This window comes from Mytilus edulis, chromosome 14, assembly GCF_963676685.1.
Source record: "Mytilus edulis chromosome 14, xbMytEdul2.2, whole genome shotgun sequence".
NCBI classification, from domain to species: domain Eukaryota; kingdom Metazoa; phylum Mollusca; class Bivalvia; order Mytilida; family Mytilidae; genus Mytilus; species Mytilus edulis.
In genome coordinates, this window is record NC_092357.1 from 45078841 (window position 1) to 45094653 (window position 15813).

Here is a 15813-nt window from a genome sequence, read left to right on the forward strand (position 1 = left end):
TTGGATCTTTTGGTCCTCGACGATCTTCAACTTTGTAGTTGTTCATGTTGTTATGGCTTTCAAACTTTTTACTTCTGAGCATGTGTGGACGTAGCGCTCGTCTGGCGTATAAAAATATTTTGTAACCTGTTACTTTTTGATGGCTATTATTCGTTTGTTTCTCTGTCCTATATTTTCGCCCATTTATCTGTTTATTTATTGTAACCCTGTCGTGTAGTGTTGTCACTTTAATTTTATAATTAACGCTAACATTAAAGCGGGAATTTAGGCATGCCTCAAAACCAGTTTCAACTCACCATTTGTTCATAAAATATCCTGTACCAAGTCAGGAAAATGGCCAATGTAACATTATAGTTCGTTTCTATGTGAGTTACATTTCGCTGTTGTGTCTCTGTTGTGTCGTAGTTCTCTTATATTTGATACGTTTCCCTCAGTTTTTGTTTGCAACCCAGATTTGTTTTTTTTTCTATCCATTTATGAATTTTAAACAGTGGTATACTACTGTAACCTTTATTTCGTCTTACACATTAGTATAGATAAACTGTCTACATGTTTTTGTAGACAATACATTGTTTAATTCGTTTCACACAGAAACATTGACCAGAGAACGATAACATAAACTAGTTGTTAAACATTTTTTTAGATATCAAAAGCTATTGAGCTCAATATCCTAGAACATGTTTTAGCTAAACAAAAATGGCCAATATTGAAAAGCATGAATTTACATGTAATGTTTCTTTTCTCAATTTATATCCAAATACAGAAGCAAACGGCATAATATCGTTTCAGGACAGCTTTTCGATCTGTATTTGACAATTTCTCGTCTATATAAACATGTTTCCTGAAACAACATAAAATTCATATAAACACGGATCTTTAATAAATACACGGTCTTTTCATGTAGTTTATAAACTGATGTCAGAAAGTCAATCAATGTGCTTGAGGAAGAATAATACCAATAAGTAATATTTGGGATGCAGATATGAGGCATGCTTGTTTATTAATTTTAGTGAAGCTGCACATGAGTTACCTCTGCTACAGTTTTTGTCAGTATATCCAGGAGGACATGTGCATTGAAAATCATTGACTAGATCATTACAGGTTCCACCATGTTCACATTGGTTGAGAAAGCATTCATCGATATCTAAAATAAATGCCAAAGCAAGACTTATTAACTATGGTGTATACGAAAGAGCGATTGTTGTAATTCAGCAGCATCTTGTTCACCCTATTTGCTATTAAATAGATCTATATCAACATTTAAGAATCTGTAGACAACTGTTTTGTTTTAGTTCGTTACATGAATTAAACCAAAAATGGTAATACACACATAATTTTGTTTGAATAGATGATGGACTCGTATCCAAAACCTTTAATTAATGGCCACTGATGACAAACGCCTAGTTAAAAGTCTCGAATAATATTTGTAATTTTCAAGCATTTATATTCCATACATGAACAAAAAGCATAATCTCGTTTAGGATAAATTAATGATCTGAATTCGACAATTCGTCTACTATATAATTATATAAACATGGACAATATAATTAGATCACTTTAACATTTTAACACGGATTTTTAATTAATACAAGGTATTGTTAGGCAGTTTAGAAACTGAACTATGATAGTCAATACAGGTGCTTTATGATATTAAAACAATACACATAATTTTGAAGAAGTCGATCATCTGAAGTACGATGTCAATACATGTGTTTTATGAATAATGAAATTCAACAAGTAACATTTTGAGATACAAATATGAAAATAATAGTTTATTTGATTCATTGCAACTGCTTAAAAGTTACAGTGTACCTGTGCTACAATTTTTGCCAGCAAATCCAGGAGGACACATGCATTGAAAATCATTGACTAGATCATTACAGGTTGCATTATGTTGACAGGGGCTAGATAAGCAGTCATCGATATCTAAAATGAACAACAACGTAATGATTAGTTACTCTAGTATAACACATAAAGCAATAGTTATAATTCAAAAGCATCTTCAATATATGTATAAGAGTACAGCTTCTTAAGAGTTACCTGTGCTACAATTTTTGTCAGTAAATCCAGGAAGACATAGGCATTGGAAATCATTGACCAGATCAATACAGATTGCACCATGTTCACAGGGCTTAGGTAAGCAATCATCGATATCTGAAATAAATACCAAAGCAAGACTTATTAACTCCAGTGTATGAGTAAAGACAATTATTGCATTTCAGTGACATCCTGGATATTTTTTGTAATGTATTCGTTTTTATTCTATAGCTAGTCACCACTTCAGTTTAATCATGTATATCTATTATATAGTCATTTTATAAAATTTACTGTTTGCAAAACTATGTATTATTCTTGATAATAATGATGTTTTTGTCCCAGACGGATATCCCTGGCCTCACAACTTTTTGGATCTTTTGGTCCTCGACGATCTTCAACTTTGTAGTTGTTCATGTTGTTATGGCTTTCAAACTTTTTACTTCTGAGCATGTGTGGACGTAGCGCTCGTCTGGCGTATAAAAATATTTTGTAACCTGTTACTTTTTGATGGCTATTATTCGTTTGTTTCTTTGTCCTATATTTTCGCCCATTTATCTGTTTATTTATTGTAACCCTGTCGTGTAGTGTTGTCACTTTAATGTTATAATTAACGCTAACATTAAAGCGGGAATTTAGGCATGCCTCAAAACCAGTTTCAACTCAACATTTGTTCATAAAATTTCCTGTACCAAGTCAGGAAAATGGCCAATGTAACATTATAATTCGTTTCTATGTGAGTCACATTTCGCTGTTGTGTCTCTGTTGTGTCGTAGTTCTCTTATATTTGATACGTTTCCCTCAGTTTTTGTTTGTAACCCAGATTTGGTTTTTTTTTCTATCGATTTATGAATTTTGAACAGTGGTATACTACTGTAACCTTTATTTCGTCTTACACATTAGTATAGAAAAACTGTCTACATGTTTTTGTAGACAATACATTGTTTAATTCGTTTCACACAGAAAAATTGACCAGAGAACGGTAATATAAACTAGTTGTTAAACATTTTTTTAGATATCAAAAGCTATTGAGCTCAATATCCTAAAACATGTTTTAGCTAAACAAAAATGGCCAATGTTGAAAAGCATGAATTTACATGTAATGTTTCTTTTCTCAATTTATATCCAAATACAGAAGCAAACAGCATAATATCGTTTCAGGACAGCTTTTCGATCTGTATTTGACAATTTCTCGTCTATATAAACATGTTTCCTGAAACAACATAAAATTCATATAAACACGGATCTTTAATAAATACACGGTTCATGTAGTTTATAAACTGATGTCAGAAAGTCAATCAATGTGCTTGAGGAAACATAATACCAATAAGTAATATTTGGGATGCAGATATGAGGCATGCTTGTTTATTAATTTTAGAGAAGCTGCACATGAGTTACCTCTGCTACAGTTTTTGTCAGTATATCCAGGAGGACATGTGCATTGAAAATCATTGACTAGATCATTACAGGTTCCACCATGTTCACATTGGTTGAGAAAGCATTCATCGATATCTAAAATAAATGCCAAAGCAAGACTTATTAACTATGGTGTATACGAAAGAGCGATTGTTGTAATTCAGCAGCATCTTGTTCACCCTATTTGCTATTAAATAGATCTATATCAACATTTAAGAATCTGTAGACAACTGTTTTGTTTTAGTTCGTTACATGAATTAAACCAAAAATGGTAATACACACATAATTTTGTTTGAATAGATGATGGACTCGTATCCAAAACCTTTATTTAATGGCCACTGATGACAAACGCCTAGTTAAAAGTCTCGAATAATATTTGTAATTTTCAAGCATTTATATTCCAATACATGAACAAAAAGCATAAACTCGTTTAGGATAAATTAATGATCTGAATTCGACAATTCGTCTACTATATATATAATTATATAAACATGAACAATATAATTAGATCACTTTAACATTTTAACACGGATTTTTAATTAATACAAGGTATTGTTAGGCAGTTTAGAAACTGAACTATGATAGTCAATACAGGTGCTTTATGATATGAAAACAATACACATAATTTTGAAGAAGTCGATCATCTGAAGTACGATGTCAATACATGTGTTTTATGAATAATGAAATTCAACAAGTAACATTTTGAGATACAAATATGAAAATAATAGTTTATTTGATTCATTGCAACTGCTTAAAAGTTACAGTGTACCTGTGCTACAATTTTTGCCAGCAAATCCAGGAGGACACATGCATTGGAAATCATTGACTAGATCATTACAGGTTGCATTATGTTGACAGGGGCTAGATAAGCAGTCATCGATATCTAAAATGAACAACAACGTAATGATTAGTTACTCTAGTATAACACATAAAGCAATAGTTTTAATTCAAAAGCATCTTCAATATATGTATAAGAGTACAGCGTCTTAAGAGTTACCTGTGCTACAATTTTTGTCAGTAAATCCAGGAAGACATAGGCATTGGAAATCATTGACCAGATCAATACAGGTTGCACCATGTTCACAGGGCGTGAGTAAGCAATCATCGATATCTGAAATAAATACCAAAGCAAGACTTATTAACTCCAGTGTATGAGTAAAGACAATTATTGCATTTCAGTGACATCCTGGATATTTTTTGTAATGTATTCGTTTTTATTCTATAGCTAGTCACCACTTCAGTTTAATCATGTATATCTATTATATAGTCATTTTATAAAATTTACTGTTTGCAAAACTATGTATTATTCTTGATAATAATGATGTTTTTGTCCCAGGCGGATATCCCTGGCCTCACAACTTTTTGGATCTTTTGGTCCTCGACGATCTTCAACTTTGTATTTGTTCATGTTGTTTTGGCTTTCAAACTTTTTACTTCTGAGCATGTGTGGACGTAGCGCTCGTCTGGCGTATAAAAATATTTTGTAACCTGTTACTTTTTGATGGCTATTATTCGTTTGTTTCTCTGTCCTATATTTTCGCCCATTTATCTGTTTATTTATTGTAACCCTGTCGTGTAGTGTTGTCACTTTAATGTTATAATTAACGCTAACATTAAAGCGGGAATTTAGGCATGCCTCAAAACCAGTTTCAACTCACCATTTGTTCATAAAATTTCCTGTACCAAGTCAGGAAAATGGCTAATGTAACATTATAGTTCGTTTCTATGTGAGTCACATTTCGCTGTTGTGTCTCTGTTGTGTCGTAGTTCTCTTATATTTGATACGTTTCCCTCAGTTTTTGTTTGTAACCCAGATTTGTTTTTTTTTTCTATCGATTTATGAATTTTGAACAGTGGTATACTACTGTAACCTTTATTTCGTCTTACACATTAGTATAGAAAAACTGTCTACATGTTTTTGTAGACAATACATTGTTTAATTCGTTTCACACAGAAAAATTGACCAGAGAACGGTAATATAAACTAGTCATTAAAAAATTTTTTAGATATCAAAAGCTATTGAGCTCAATATCCTAAAACATGTTTTAGCTAAACAAAAATGGCCAATGTTGAAAAGCATGAATTTACATGTAATGTTTCTTTTCTCAATTTATATCCAAATACAGAAGCAAACAGCATAATATCGTTTCAGGACAGCTTTTCGATCTGTATTTGACAATTTCTCGTCTATATAAACATGTTTCCTGAAACAACATAAAATTCATATAAACACGGATCTTTAATAAATACACGGTCTTTTTGTGTAGTTTATAAACTGATGTCAGAAAGTCAATCAATGTGCTTGAGGAAAAATAATACCAATAAGTAATATTTGGGATGCAGATATGAGGCATGCTTGGTTATTAATTTTAGTGAAGCTGCACATGAGTTACCTCTGCTACAGTTTTTGTCAGTATATCCAGGAGGACATGTGCATTGAAAATCATTGACTAGATCAATACAGGTTCCACCATGTTCACATTGGTTGAGAAAGCATTCATCGATATCTAAAATAAATGCCAAAGCAAGACTTATTAACTATGGTGTATACGAAAGAGCGATTGTTGTAATTCAGCAGCATCTTGTTCACCCTATTTGCTATTAAATAGATCTATATCAACATTTAAGAATCTGTAGACAACTGTTTTGTTTTAGTTCGTTACATGAATTAAACCAAAAATGGTAATACACACATATTTTTGTTTGAATAGATGATGGACTCGTATCCACAACCTTTATTTAATGGCCACTGATGACAAACGCCTAGTTAAAAGTCTCGAATAATATTTGTAATTTTCAAGCATTTATATTCCAATACATGAACAAAAAGCATAATCTCGTTTAGGATAAATTAATGATCTGAATTCGACAATTCGTCTACTATATAATTATATAAACATGGACAATATAATTAGATCACTTTAACATTTTAACACGGATTTTTAATTAATACAAGGTATTGTTAGGCAGTTTAGAAACTGAACTATGATAAGCAATACAGGTGCTTTATGATATTAAAACAATACACATAATTTGGAAGAAGTCGATCATCTGAAGTACGATGTCAATACATGTGTTTTATGAAGAATGAAATTCAACAAGTAACATTTTGAGATACAAATATGAAAATAATAGTTTATTTGATTCATTGCAACTGCTTAAAAGTTACAGTGTACCTGTGCTACAATTTTTGCCAGCAAATCCAGGAGGACACATGCATTGAAAATCATTGACTAGATCATTACAGGTTGCATTATGTTGACAGAGGCTAGATAAGCAGTCATCGATATCTAAAATGAACAACAACGTAATGATTAGTTACTCTAGTATAACACATAAAGCAATAGTTATAATTCAAAAGCATCTTCAATATATGTATAAGAGTACAGCGTCTTAAGAGTTACCTGTGCTACAATTTTTGTCAGTAAATCCAGGAAGACATAGGCATTGGAAATCATTGACCAGATCAATACAGATTGCACCATGTTCACAGGGCTTAGGTAAGCAATCATCGATATCTGAAATAAATACCAAAGCAAGACTTATTAACTCCAGTGTATGAGTAAAGACAATTATTGCATTTCAGTGACATCCTGGATATTTTTTGTAATGTATTCGTTTTTATTCTATAGCTAGTCACCACTTCAGTTTAATCATGTATATCTATTATATAGTCATTTTATAAAATTTACTGTTTGCAAAACTATGTATTATTCTTGATAATAATGATGTTTTTGTCCCAGGCGGATATCCCTGGCCTCACAACTTTTTGGATCTTTTGGTCCTCGACGATCTTCAACTTTATAGTTGTTCATGTTGTTATGGCTTTCAAACTTTTTACTTCTGAGCATGTGTGGACGTAGCGCTGGCGTATAAAAATATTTTGTAACCTGTTACTTTTTGATGGCTATTATTCGTTTGTTTCTTTGTCCTATATTTTCGCCCATTTATCTGTTTATTTATTGTAACCCTGTCGTGTAGTGTTGTCACTTTAATGTTATAATTAACGCTAACATTAAAGCGGGAATTTAGGCATGCCTCAAAACCAGTTTCAACTCAACATTTGTTCATAAAATTTCCTGTACCAAGTCAGGAAAATGGCCAATGTAACATTATAATTCGTTTCTATGTGAGTCACATTTCGCTGTTTTGTCGTAGTTCTCTTATATTTGATACGTTTCCCTCAGTTTTTGTTTGTAACCCAGATTTGTTTTTTTTTTCTATCGATTTATGAATTTTGAACAGTGGTATACTACTGTAACCTTTATTTCGTCTTACACATTAGTATAGAAAAACTGTCTACATGTTTTTGTAGACAATACATTGTTTAATTCGTTTCACACAGAAAAATTGACCAGAGAACGGTAATATAAACTAGTTGTTAAACATTTTTTTAGATATCAAAAGCTATTGAGCTCAATATCCTAAAACATGTTTTAGCTAAACAAAAATGGCCAATGTTGAAAAGCATGAATTTACATGTAATGTTTCTTTTCTCAATTTATATCCAAATACAGAAGCAAACAGCATAATATCGTTTCAGGACAGCTTTTCGATCTGTATTTGACAATTTCTCGTCTATATAAACATGTTTCCTGAAACAACATAAAATTCATATAAACACGGATCTTTAATAAATACACGGTCTTTTCATGTAGTTTATAAACTGATGTCAGAAAGTCAATCAATGTGCTTGAGGAAAAATAATACCAATAAGTAATATTTGGGATGCAGATATGAGGCATGCTTGTTTATTAATTTTAGTGAAGCTGCACATGAGTTACCTCTGCTACAGTTTTTGTCAGTATATCCAGGAGGACATGTGCATTGAAAATCATTGACTAGATCATTACAGGTTCCACCATGTTCACATTGGTTGAGAAAGCATTCATCGATATCTAAAATAAATGCCAAAGCAAGACTTATTAACTATGGTGTATACGAAAGAGCGATTGTTGTAATTCAGCAGCATCTTGTTCACCCTATTTGCTATTAAATAGATCTATATCAACATTTAAGAATCTGTAGACAACTGTTTTGTTTTAGTTCGCTACATGAATTAAACCAAAAATGGTAATACACACATATTTTTGTTTGAATAGATGATGGACTCGTATCCAAAACCTTTATTTAATGGCCACTGATGACAAACGCCTAGTTAAAAGTCTCGAATAATATTTGTAATTTTCAAGCATTTATATTCCAATACATGAACAAAAAGCATAAACTCGTTTCAGTATAAATTAATGATCTGAATTCGACAATTCGTCTACTATATAATTATATAAACATTGACAATATAACTAGATCACTTTAACATTTTAACACGGATTTTTAATTAATACAAGGTATTGTTAGGCAGTTTAGCAACTGAACTATGATAGTCAATACAGGTGCTTTAGGATATTAAAACAATACACATAATTTTGAAGAAGTCGATCATCTGAAGTACGATGTCAATACATGTGTTTTATGAATAATGAAATTTAACAAGTAAAGTTTTGAGATACAAATATGAAAATAATAGTTTATTTGATTCATTGCAACTGCTTAAGAGTTACAGTGTATCTGTGCTACAATTTTTGCCAGCAAATCCAGGAGGACACATGCATTGAAAATCATTGACTAGATTATTACAGGTTGCATTATGTTGACATGGGCTAGATAAGCAGTCATCGATATCTAAAATGAACAACAACGTAATGATTAGTTACTCTAGTATAACACATAAAGCAATAGTTATAATTCAAAAGCATCTTCAATATATGTATAAGAGTACAGCGTCTTAAGAGTTACCTGTGCTACAATTTTTGTCAGTAAATCCAGGAAGACATAGGCAATGGAAATCATTGACCAGATCAATACAGGTTGCACCATGTTCACAGGGCTTAGGTAAGCAATCATCGATATCTGAAATAAATACCAAAGCAAGACTTATTAACGCCAGTGTATGAGTAAAGACAATTATTGCATTTCGGTGACATCCTGGATATTTTTTGTAATGTATTCGTTTTTATTCTATAGCTAGTCACCACTTCAGTTTAATCTTGTATATCTATTATATAGTCATTTTATAAAATTTACTGTTTGCAAAACTATGTATTATTCTTGATAATGATGATGTTTTTGTCCTAGGCGGATAACCCTGGCCTCACAACTTTTTGGATCTTTTGGTCCTCGGCGATCTTCAACTTTGTAGTTGTTCATGTTGTTATGGCTTTCAAACTTTTTACTTCTGAGCATGTGTGGACGTAGCGCTCGTCTGACGTATAAAAATATTTTGTAACCTGTTACTTTTTGATGGCTATTATTCGTTTGTTTCTCTGTCCTATATTTTCGCCCATTTATCTGTTTATTTATTGTAACCCTGTCGTGTAGTGTTGTCACTTTAATGTTATAATTAACGCTAACATTAAAGCGGGAATTTAGGCATGCCACAAAACCAGTTTCAACTCACCATTTGTTCATAAAATGTCCTGTACCAAGTCAGGAAAATGGCCAATGTAACATTATAGTTCGTTTCTATGTGAGTTACATTTCACTGTTGTGTCTCTGTTGTGTCGTAGTTCTTTTATATTTGATACGTTTCCCTCAGTTTTTGTTTGTAACCCAGATTTTTTTTTCTATCGATTTATGAATTTTGAACAGTGGTATACTACTGTAACCTTTATTTCGTCTTACACATTAGTATAGAAAAACTGTCTACATGTGTGTGTAGACAATACTTTGTTTAATTCGTTTCACACAAAAAGTAGAGAACAGAAATTACAAACTAGATCGAAAAACATTTGTTTTTTTATATTATAAGTATCTCTATTTGTACAGTTACCGCCATTTTCACATTGTTTAATCCGTTACATAAATTCAAAAAAATAGAACAGAGACACACACTAGTTCAAACTGGTAAAGTTGTTTAAAAGTTACCTGTGCTACAGTTTTTGTCAGTAAACCCAGGAAGACATAGGCATTGGAAATCATTGACCCGATCAATACAGGTTGCATTATGTTTACAGGGTTTAGGAAAGCAATCATCTTTATCTACAATGAATACCAAAATACGACTTATTAACTTTAGTGTATTAGTTAAGGCAATTGTTGTAATTCGATGACATACAATATATATTTAGGTCTCATTAATTACTTTAGAAAAACAAGACCTCTGTAGACAACATTTTTTTTAAATTTGTTACATAAAAAATAGAGTCTAGAGATGCAAACTTCTTTAAACTAGTGAAGTTGCTTAAAAAAGGGACAAAAGATACCAAAGGGACAGTCAAACTCTCATATCTAAAATAAACTGACAACGCCATGGCTAAAAATGAAAAAAAAGACAAACAAACAAACAAAAGTACACATGACACAACGAAGAAAACTAAAGAATAAACAACACGAACCCCACCAAAAACTTGGGGTGATCTCAGGTGCTCCGGAAGGGTGAGCAGATCCTGCTCCACATGTGGCACCCTTCGTGTTGCTTATGTGATAAGAAATCCGGTAAATAGTCTAATTCGGTAGGTGATATTCATGAAAGGGAAGGGGGTTGTAGATATGACGTAAGGACATATCCGATATTATTTGTGAATAAAAGTTTTCTGTGCTACAGTTTTTGTCAGTAACCCAGGAAGACATAGGCATTAGAAATCATTGACCCGATCAATACAGGTTGCATATGTTTATAGGGTTAAAGGGGCACTAGCTACGATATATATAAAAAAATAAAGTATGATTTTTTTTTAGATCAATCATTAATCAAATTGGAATAATGAAAAAATAATTTGCTTTTAGCAATCAATTTCCTTTAATTTTGTTGAAATAAGCGATTAAACATAATTTTTGACTGATTCACTTGCAAGTGAAAACGTCATCATCATTCTAACCGTTATGCATGTGAACTTCAAGTTAACCCCTAGCTAGAGATTGACAACGCATGCATTGTACGTGTACTGGTTATTTAAAGAAAAAAAATGTCAACAATGGAAGTGAAACTACGGTAAATCATTTGATTACTAATTCGAGGCACATAAAATCATTCTTATATGGTTAAAAACAATGAAAAACATCTATTTTTAATCTATAAAATAAAATCAAACAGACCTATAAAAATGTAATTGCACGTGTTGGTTTAATCTCTTCGTATCTTTATTTTTGTTTACATCGCTTATATGGGCATCTGAGGTCAAATCGATAGTTAATGAGATGGCGTCTGGACTAAAATACAGATCAATCATTAATCAAATTGGAATAATGAAAAAATAATTTGCTTTTAGCAATCAATTTCCTTTAATTTTGTTGAAATAAGCGATTAAACATAATTTTTGACTGATTCACTTGCAAGTGAAAATGTCATCATCATTCTAACCGTTATGCATGTGAACTTCAAGTTAACCCCTAGCTAGAGATTGACAACGCATGCATTGTACGTGTACTGGTTATTTAAAGAAAAAAAATGTCAACAATGAAAGTGAAACTACGGTAAATCATTTGATTACTAATTCGAGGCACATAAAATCATTCTTATATGGTTAAAAACAATGAAAAACATCTATTTTTAATCTATAAAATAAAATCAAACAGACCTATAAAAATATAATTGCACGTGTTGGTTTAATCTCTTCGTATCTTTATTTTTGTTTACATCGCTTATATGGGCATCTGAGGTCAAATCGATAGTTAATGAGATGGCGTCTGGACTAAAATACACACGAAACGAACCTATATATTATCTACCCCATGCTCTGTAAACTGTTTATTTTAGACTTTTGATAGTTTGGATAAATGTTTTACATTGTTATAAACCAAATATGAGAATTTGAGTCAAATCGGTTACAATGAATTTGACAGCTAGTGCCCCTTTAAGGAAAGCAATCATCTATATCTACAATGAAGACCAACATACGACATATTAAATTTAGTGTATTAGTTAAAACAATTGGTGTAATTCGATGACATACAGTATATATTTAGGTCTCATTAATTACTTTAGTATCATAAGACACCTGTAGACAACATTTTTTTAATTTGTTACATAAAAAAAAATAGAGTCTAGAGATGCAAACTTCTTCAAACTAGTAAAGTTGCTTAACAGTTACCTGTGCTACAGTTTTTATCAGTAAACCCAGGATGACATAGGCATTAGGAATTATTGACCCGATCAATACAGATTGCATTATGTTTACAGGGTTTAGGTAAGCAATCTATGTCTACTATGAATACCAACAGACGACTTTTTGAATTTCGTGTATTAGTTAAAACAATTGTTGTTGTTCGATGGCATACTGCATATATTTAGGTCTCACCTGTAGAGATCAAATTGTTTAATTTGTTCCATAAAAAATATACTAGAGTTGCAAATCTCTTCTAACTAGTAAAGTTGCTTCAAAGTTACCTTTGCTACAGTTTTTGTCAGTAAACCCAGGAAGACATAGGCATTGGAAATCATTGACCCGATCAATACAGGTTGCATTATGTTCACAGGGGTTAGTCAAGCAATCATCGATATCTACAATTAGCACCAAAGCAAGATTGATTAAACTTATTATACAAGTTAATGCAATTGTTGTAGTTCAATGGCAACCTGAATATGTCAAGGTCTAATATTTTTTTCTATGAAAATAGGTCAGACGAATCGTTTTATTCGTTACATAAAAACAAAATATCGAATGAGATTGGAATAAAATAGCAGACATAATCGTTATTCAGCAATAGTTTACAGTACACAACGATCTTATCGAAAGACATAAAGTTTGTAAAAAGTAAGAGGCCAATACAAAAATGTTTGTTATTAAACAATTAAATCATCTTTATTGCACTAAATGCTGTTTAACAATTTACCTAGCTTACAGCAAAAATGTTGATTGAAAGTATTAATTATCGTTAAGTAAGAAGGCCAATTAAGTTGTTTTCGAAATAACGACATTAACAACATTTAAATTGTTATGCATATATGACGCATGCTAGTTTATCTATTCAGTAAAGCTGCTTAAGAGTTACCTGTGCTACAGTTTTTGTCAGTAAATCCAGGAAAACATAGGCATTGGAAATCATTGACCCGATCAATACAGGTTGCATTATGTTCACAGGGGTTAGTCAAGCAATCATCGATATCTACAATGAGCACCAAAGCAAGATTTATTAAACTTATTATACAAGTTAATGCAATTGTTGTAGTTCAATGGCAACCTGATTATGTCAAGGTCTAATATTTTTTCCATGAAAATAGGTTAGACGAATCGTTTAATTCGTAACATAAAAAAAGTTTACTCGTTAAATTTCTTAAATTTATTTAAACTACAATAGACTTAAATTTTAGTTATCGAAATTCAACAAGCACTGACTGAGATAATTGTTTAACAAGATATACATTTTTAGTTTAGAATTTGATTTGTTCTTTTGATATATGTGCATGGGCAGATTTGTCGAGTTTTATTAAACGTGCTATTATTTCATTCAGACGTGTTTAAATTACATTATCATTTATAATAAACTTAATTGTTTACCAGTGTTTGAAACGTGATTCTCTTTCAAATTTATTTTGTACTGTAAAGAAACGATTTTTTTTTGCAAATTTGCATATTTTTCCATTGATCTTTTTTAGTTATAATTTTTGAAATCGAAGTAATCGCTTGCGTCGACAAATTAGGTCGCTCTTAACGTTAGACTTGGCAATATTAACATAAACACGAAATAACCAAAATAGCGATACACAGAGTATCAGTGGTATTTCAGTCTCGGTGACATTTCGTTTATAGACTAGCATGTACCATATCTGGATTAAAATAGTTATAAAAAGTACCAGGATTATAATTTAGTACGCCAGACGCGCGTTTCGTTTACACAAGACTCATCAGTGACGCTCATATCAAAATATTAATTAAGCCAAAGAAGTAAAAAGTTGAGGAGCATTGAGATCCAAAATTCCAAATAGTTGTGCCAAATACGGCTAAGGTAATCTATGCCTGGGATAAGAAAATCTTTAGTTTTTCGAAAAATTCAAAGTTTTGTAAACAGGAAATTTGTAAAAATGACCACATTATTGATATTCATGTCAACACCGAAGTGTTGACTACTGGGCTGGTGATACCCTCGGGTACGAAACGTCCACCAGCAGTGGCATCGACCCAGTGGTGTAAATAGTTATCAAAATCACCAGGATTATAATTTAGTACGCCAGACGAGCGTTTCGTCTACACAAGACTCACCAGTGACGCTCATATCAAAATACTAATTAAGCCAAACAAGTAAAAAGTTGAAGAGCATTGAGGATCCAAAAACCCAAATAGTTGTGCCAAATACGGCTAAGGTAATCTATCCCTGGGATAAGAAAATCCTTAGTTTTTCGAAAAATTCAAAGTTTTGTTAACAGGAAATTTGTAAAAATAACCACATTATTGAAATTCATGTCAACACCGAAGTGTTGACTACTGGGCTGGTGATACCCTCGGGGAAGAAACGTCCACCAGCAGTGGCATCGACCCAGTGGTGTAAATAGTTATCAAAAGTACCAGGATTATAATTTAGTAAAAATGTTTTAAAAAACAATAATTGTTTATCTCGTCATATCGAAAACACTTATATTGACTGTTTTACTGCAGTTAACAAACTACATCGAAAGAATTTGCATTGATTAAACATATTACTGATTGTCAAGGTAAAACTAGAGTAGGTCTACTTAAACGCGTTAATGCTTCTTGTACAATGTATTGGAATAAGAATCGTTGTAAATGTAATGTAAAGTTCGAACTTCGCGCCTTGCATCATTGTAAAAATGATACACTTTGTAATCGTATAATGCATAATTGTATTTTTTTAAACGTGTCAACATTTAATTTAGGGTGGAATGTATATTATAATGATTATAATGACATATTACTCCGTTTCTTATTTCGAAACAATGGAACTTACTAGTTTCACAATTCTTTCCAGAATACCCCGTGACACAATAACAATAGTAATTGTTTTCTCCGTCTGTACAGTTACCTCCATTTTCACATGGGTTGGAGGCACACTCGTTTATATCTGGAAGTAAATATTGTAATTTAGTGGAAATAAAGATATATAATATATTAAAAATCAAAATAGTTTTTGACATACAACGAGATTATAAATGTTATGAATTAGGTCATGATGACAATTGGTTACTGCCATCCATACCAACTAAATAAATGTAGACCTTAAGTTGGCGAAAACCAAAATCTATTTGATATAGATCGCTGTTCTAATTGTTATACTTTACATCATGACTGCATTCGGTTTAAGCCATGAAAACCAAATAAATCAATGATGACACATTTAAAAGTATTTGATGAATGTGCACATAAAGGTACATAATAACAAAAAGCTATGCGAATTATGAATTATAAATTA

At 31.7% G+C, this 15813-nt stretch overlaps 1 protein-coding gene across 1 annotated transcript in view; it reads right to left on the reverse strand.

Moving 5' to 3' along the window:
• The window catches only part of LOC139504237 (fibropellin-1-like), a 37539-nt gene that overhangs the window by 13299 nt on the left and 8427 nt on the right, over nt 1-15813 (reverse strand). The window contains exons 8-19 of the mRNA XM_071294304.1: nt 15352-15465; nt 13441-13554; nt 12836-12949; nt 10375-10488; nt 9247-9360; nt 8235-8348; nt 6855-6968; nt 5844-5957; nt 4448-4561; nt 4220-4333; nt 3433-3546; nt 2041-2154 (exon numbers count right to left, since the gene is read on the reverse strand). Of these exons, the coding sequence (XP_071150405.1) occupies nt 2041-2154; nt 3433-3546; nt 4220-4333; nt 4448-4561; nt 5844-5957; nt 6855-6968; nt 8235-8348; nt 9247-9360; nt 10375-10488; nt 12836-12949; nt 13441-13554; nt 15352-15465 (1368 nt within the window). The remainder of the gene's footprint in view (nt 1-2040; nt 2155-3432; nt 3547-4219; nt 4334-4447; nt 4562-5843; nt 5958-6854; nt 6969-8234; nt 8349-9246; nt 9361-10374; nt 10489-12835; nt 12950-13440; nt 13555-15351; nt 15466-15813) is intronic.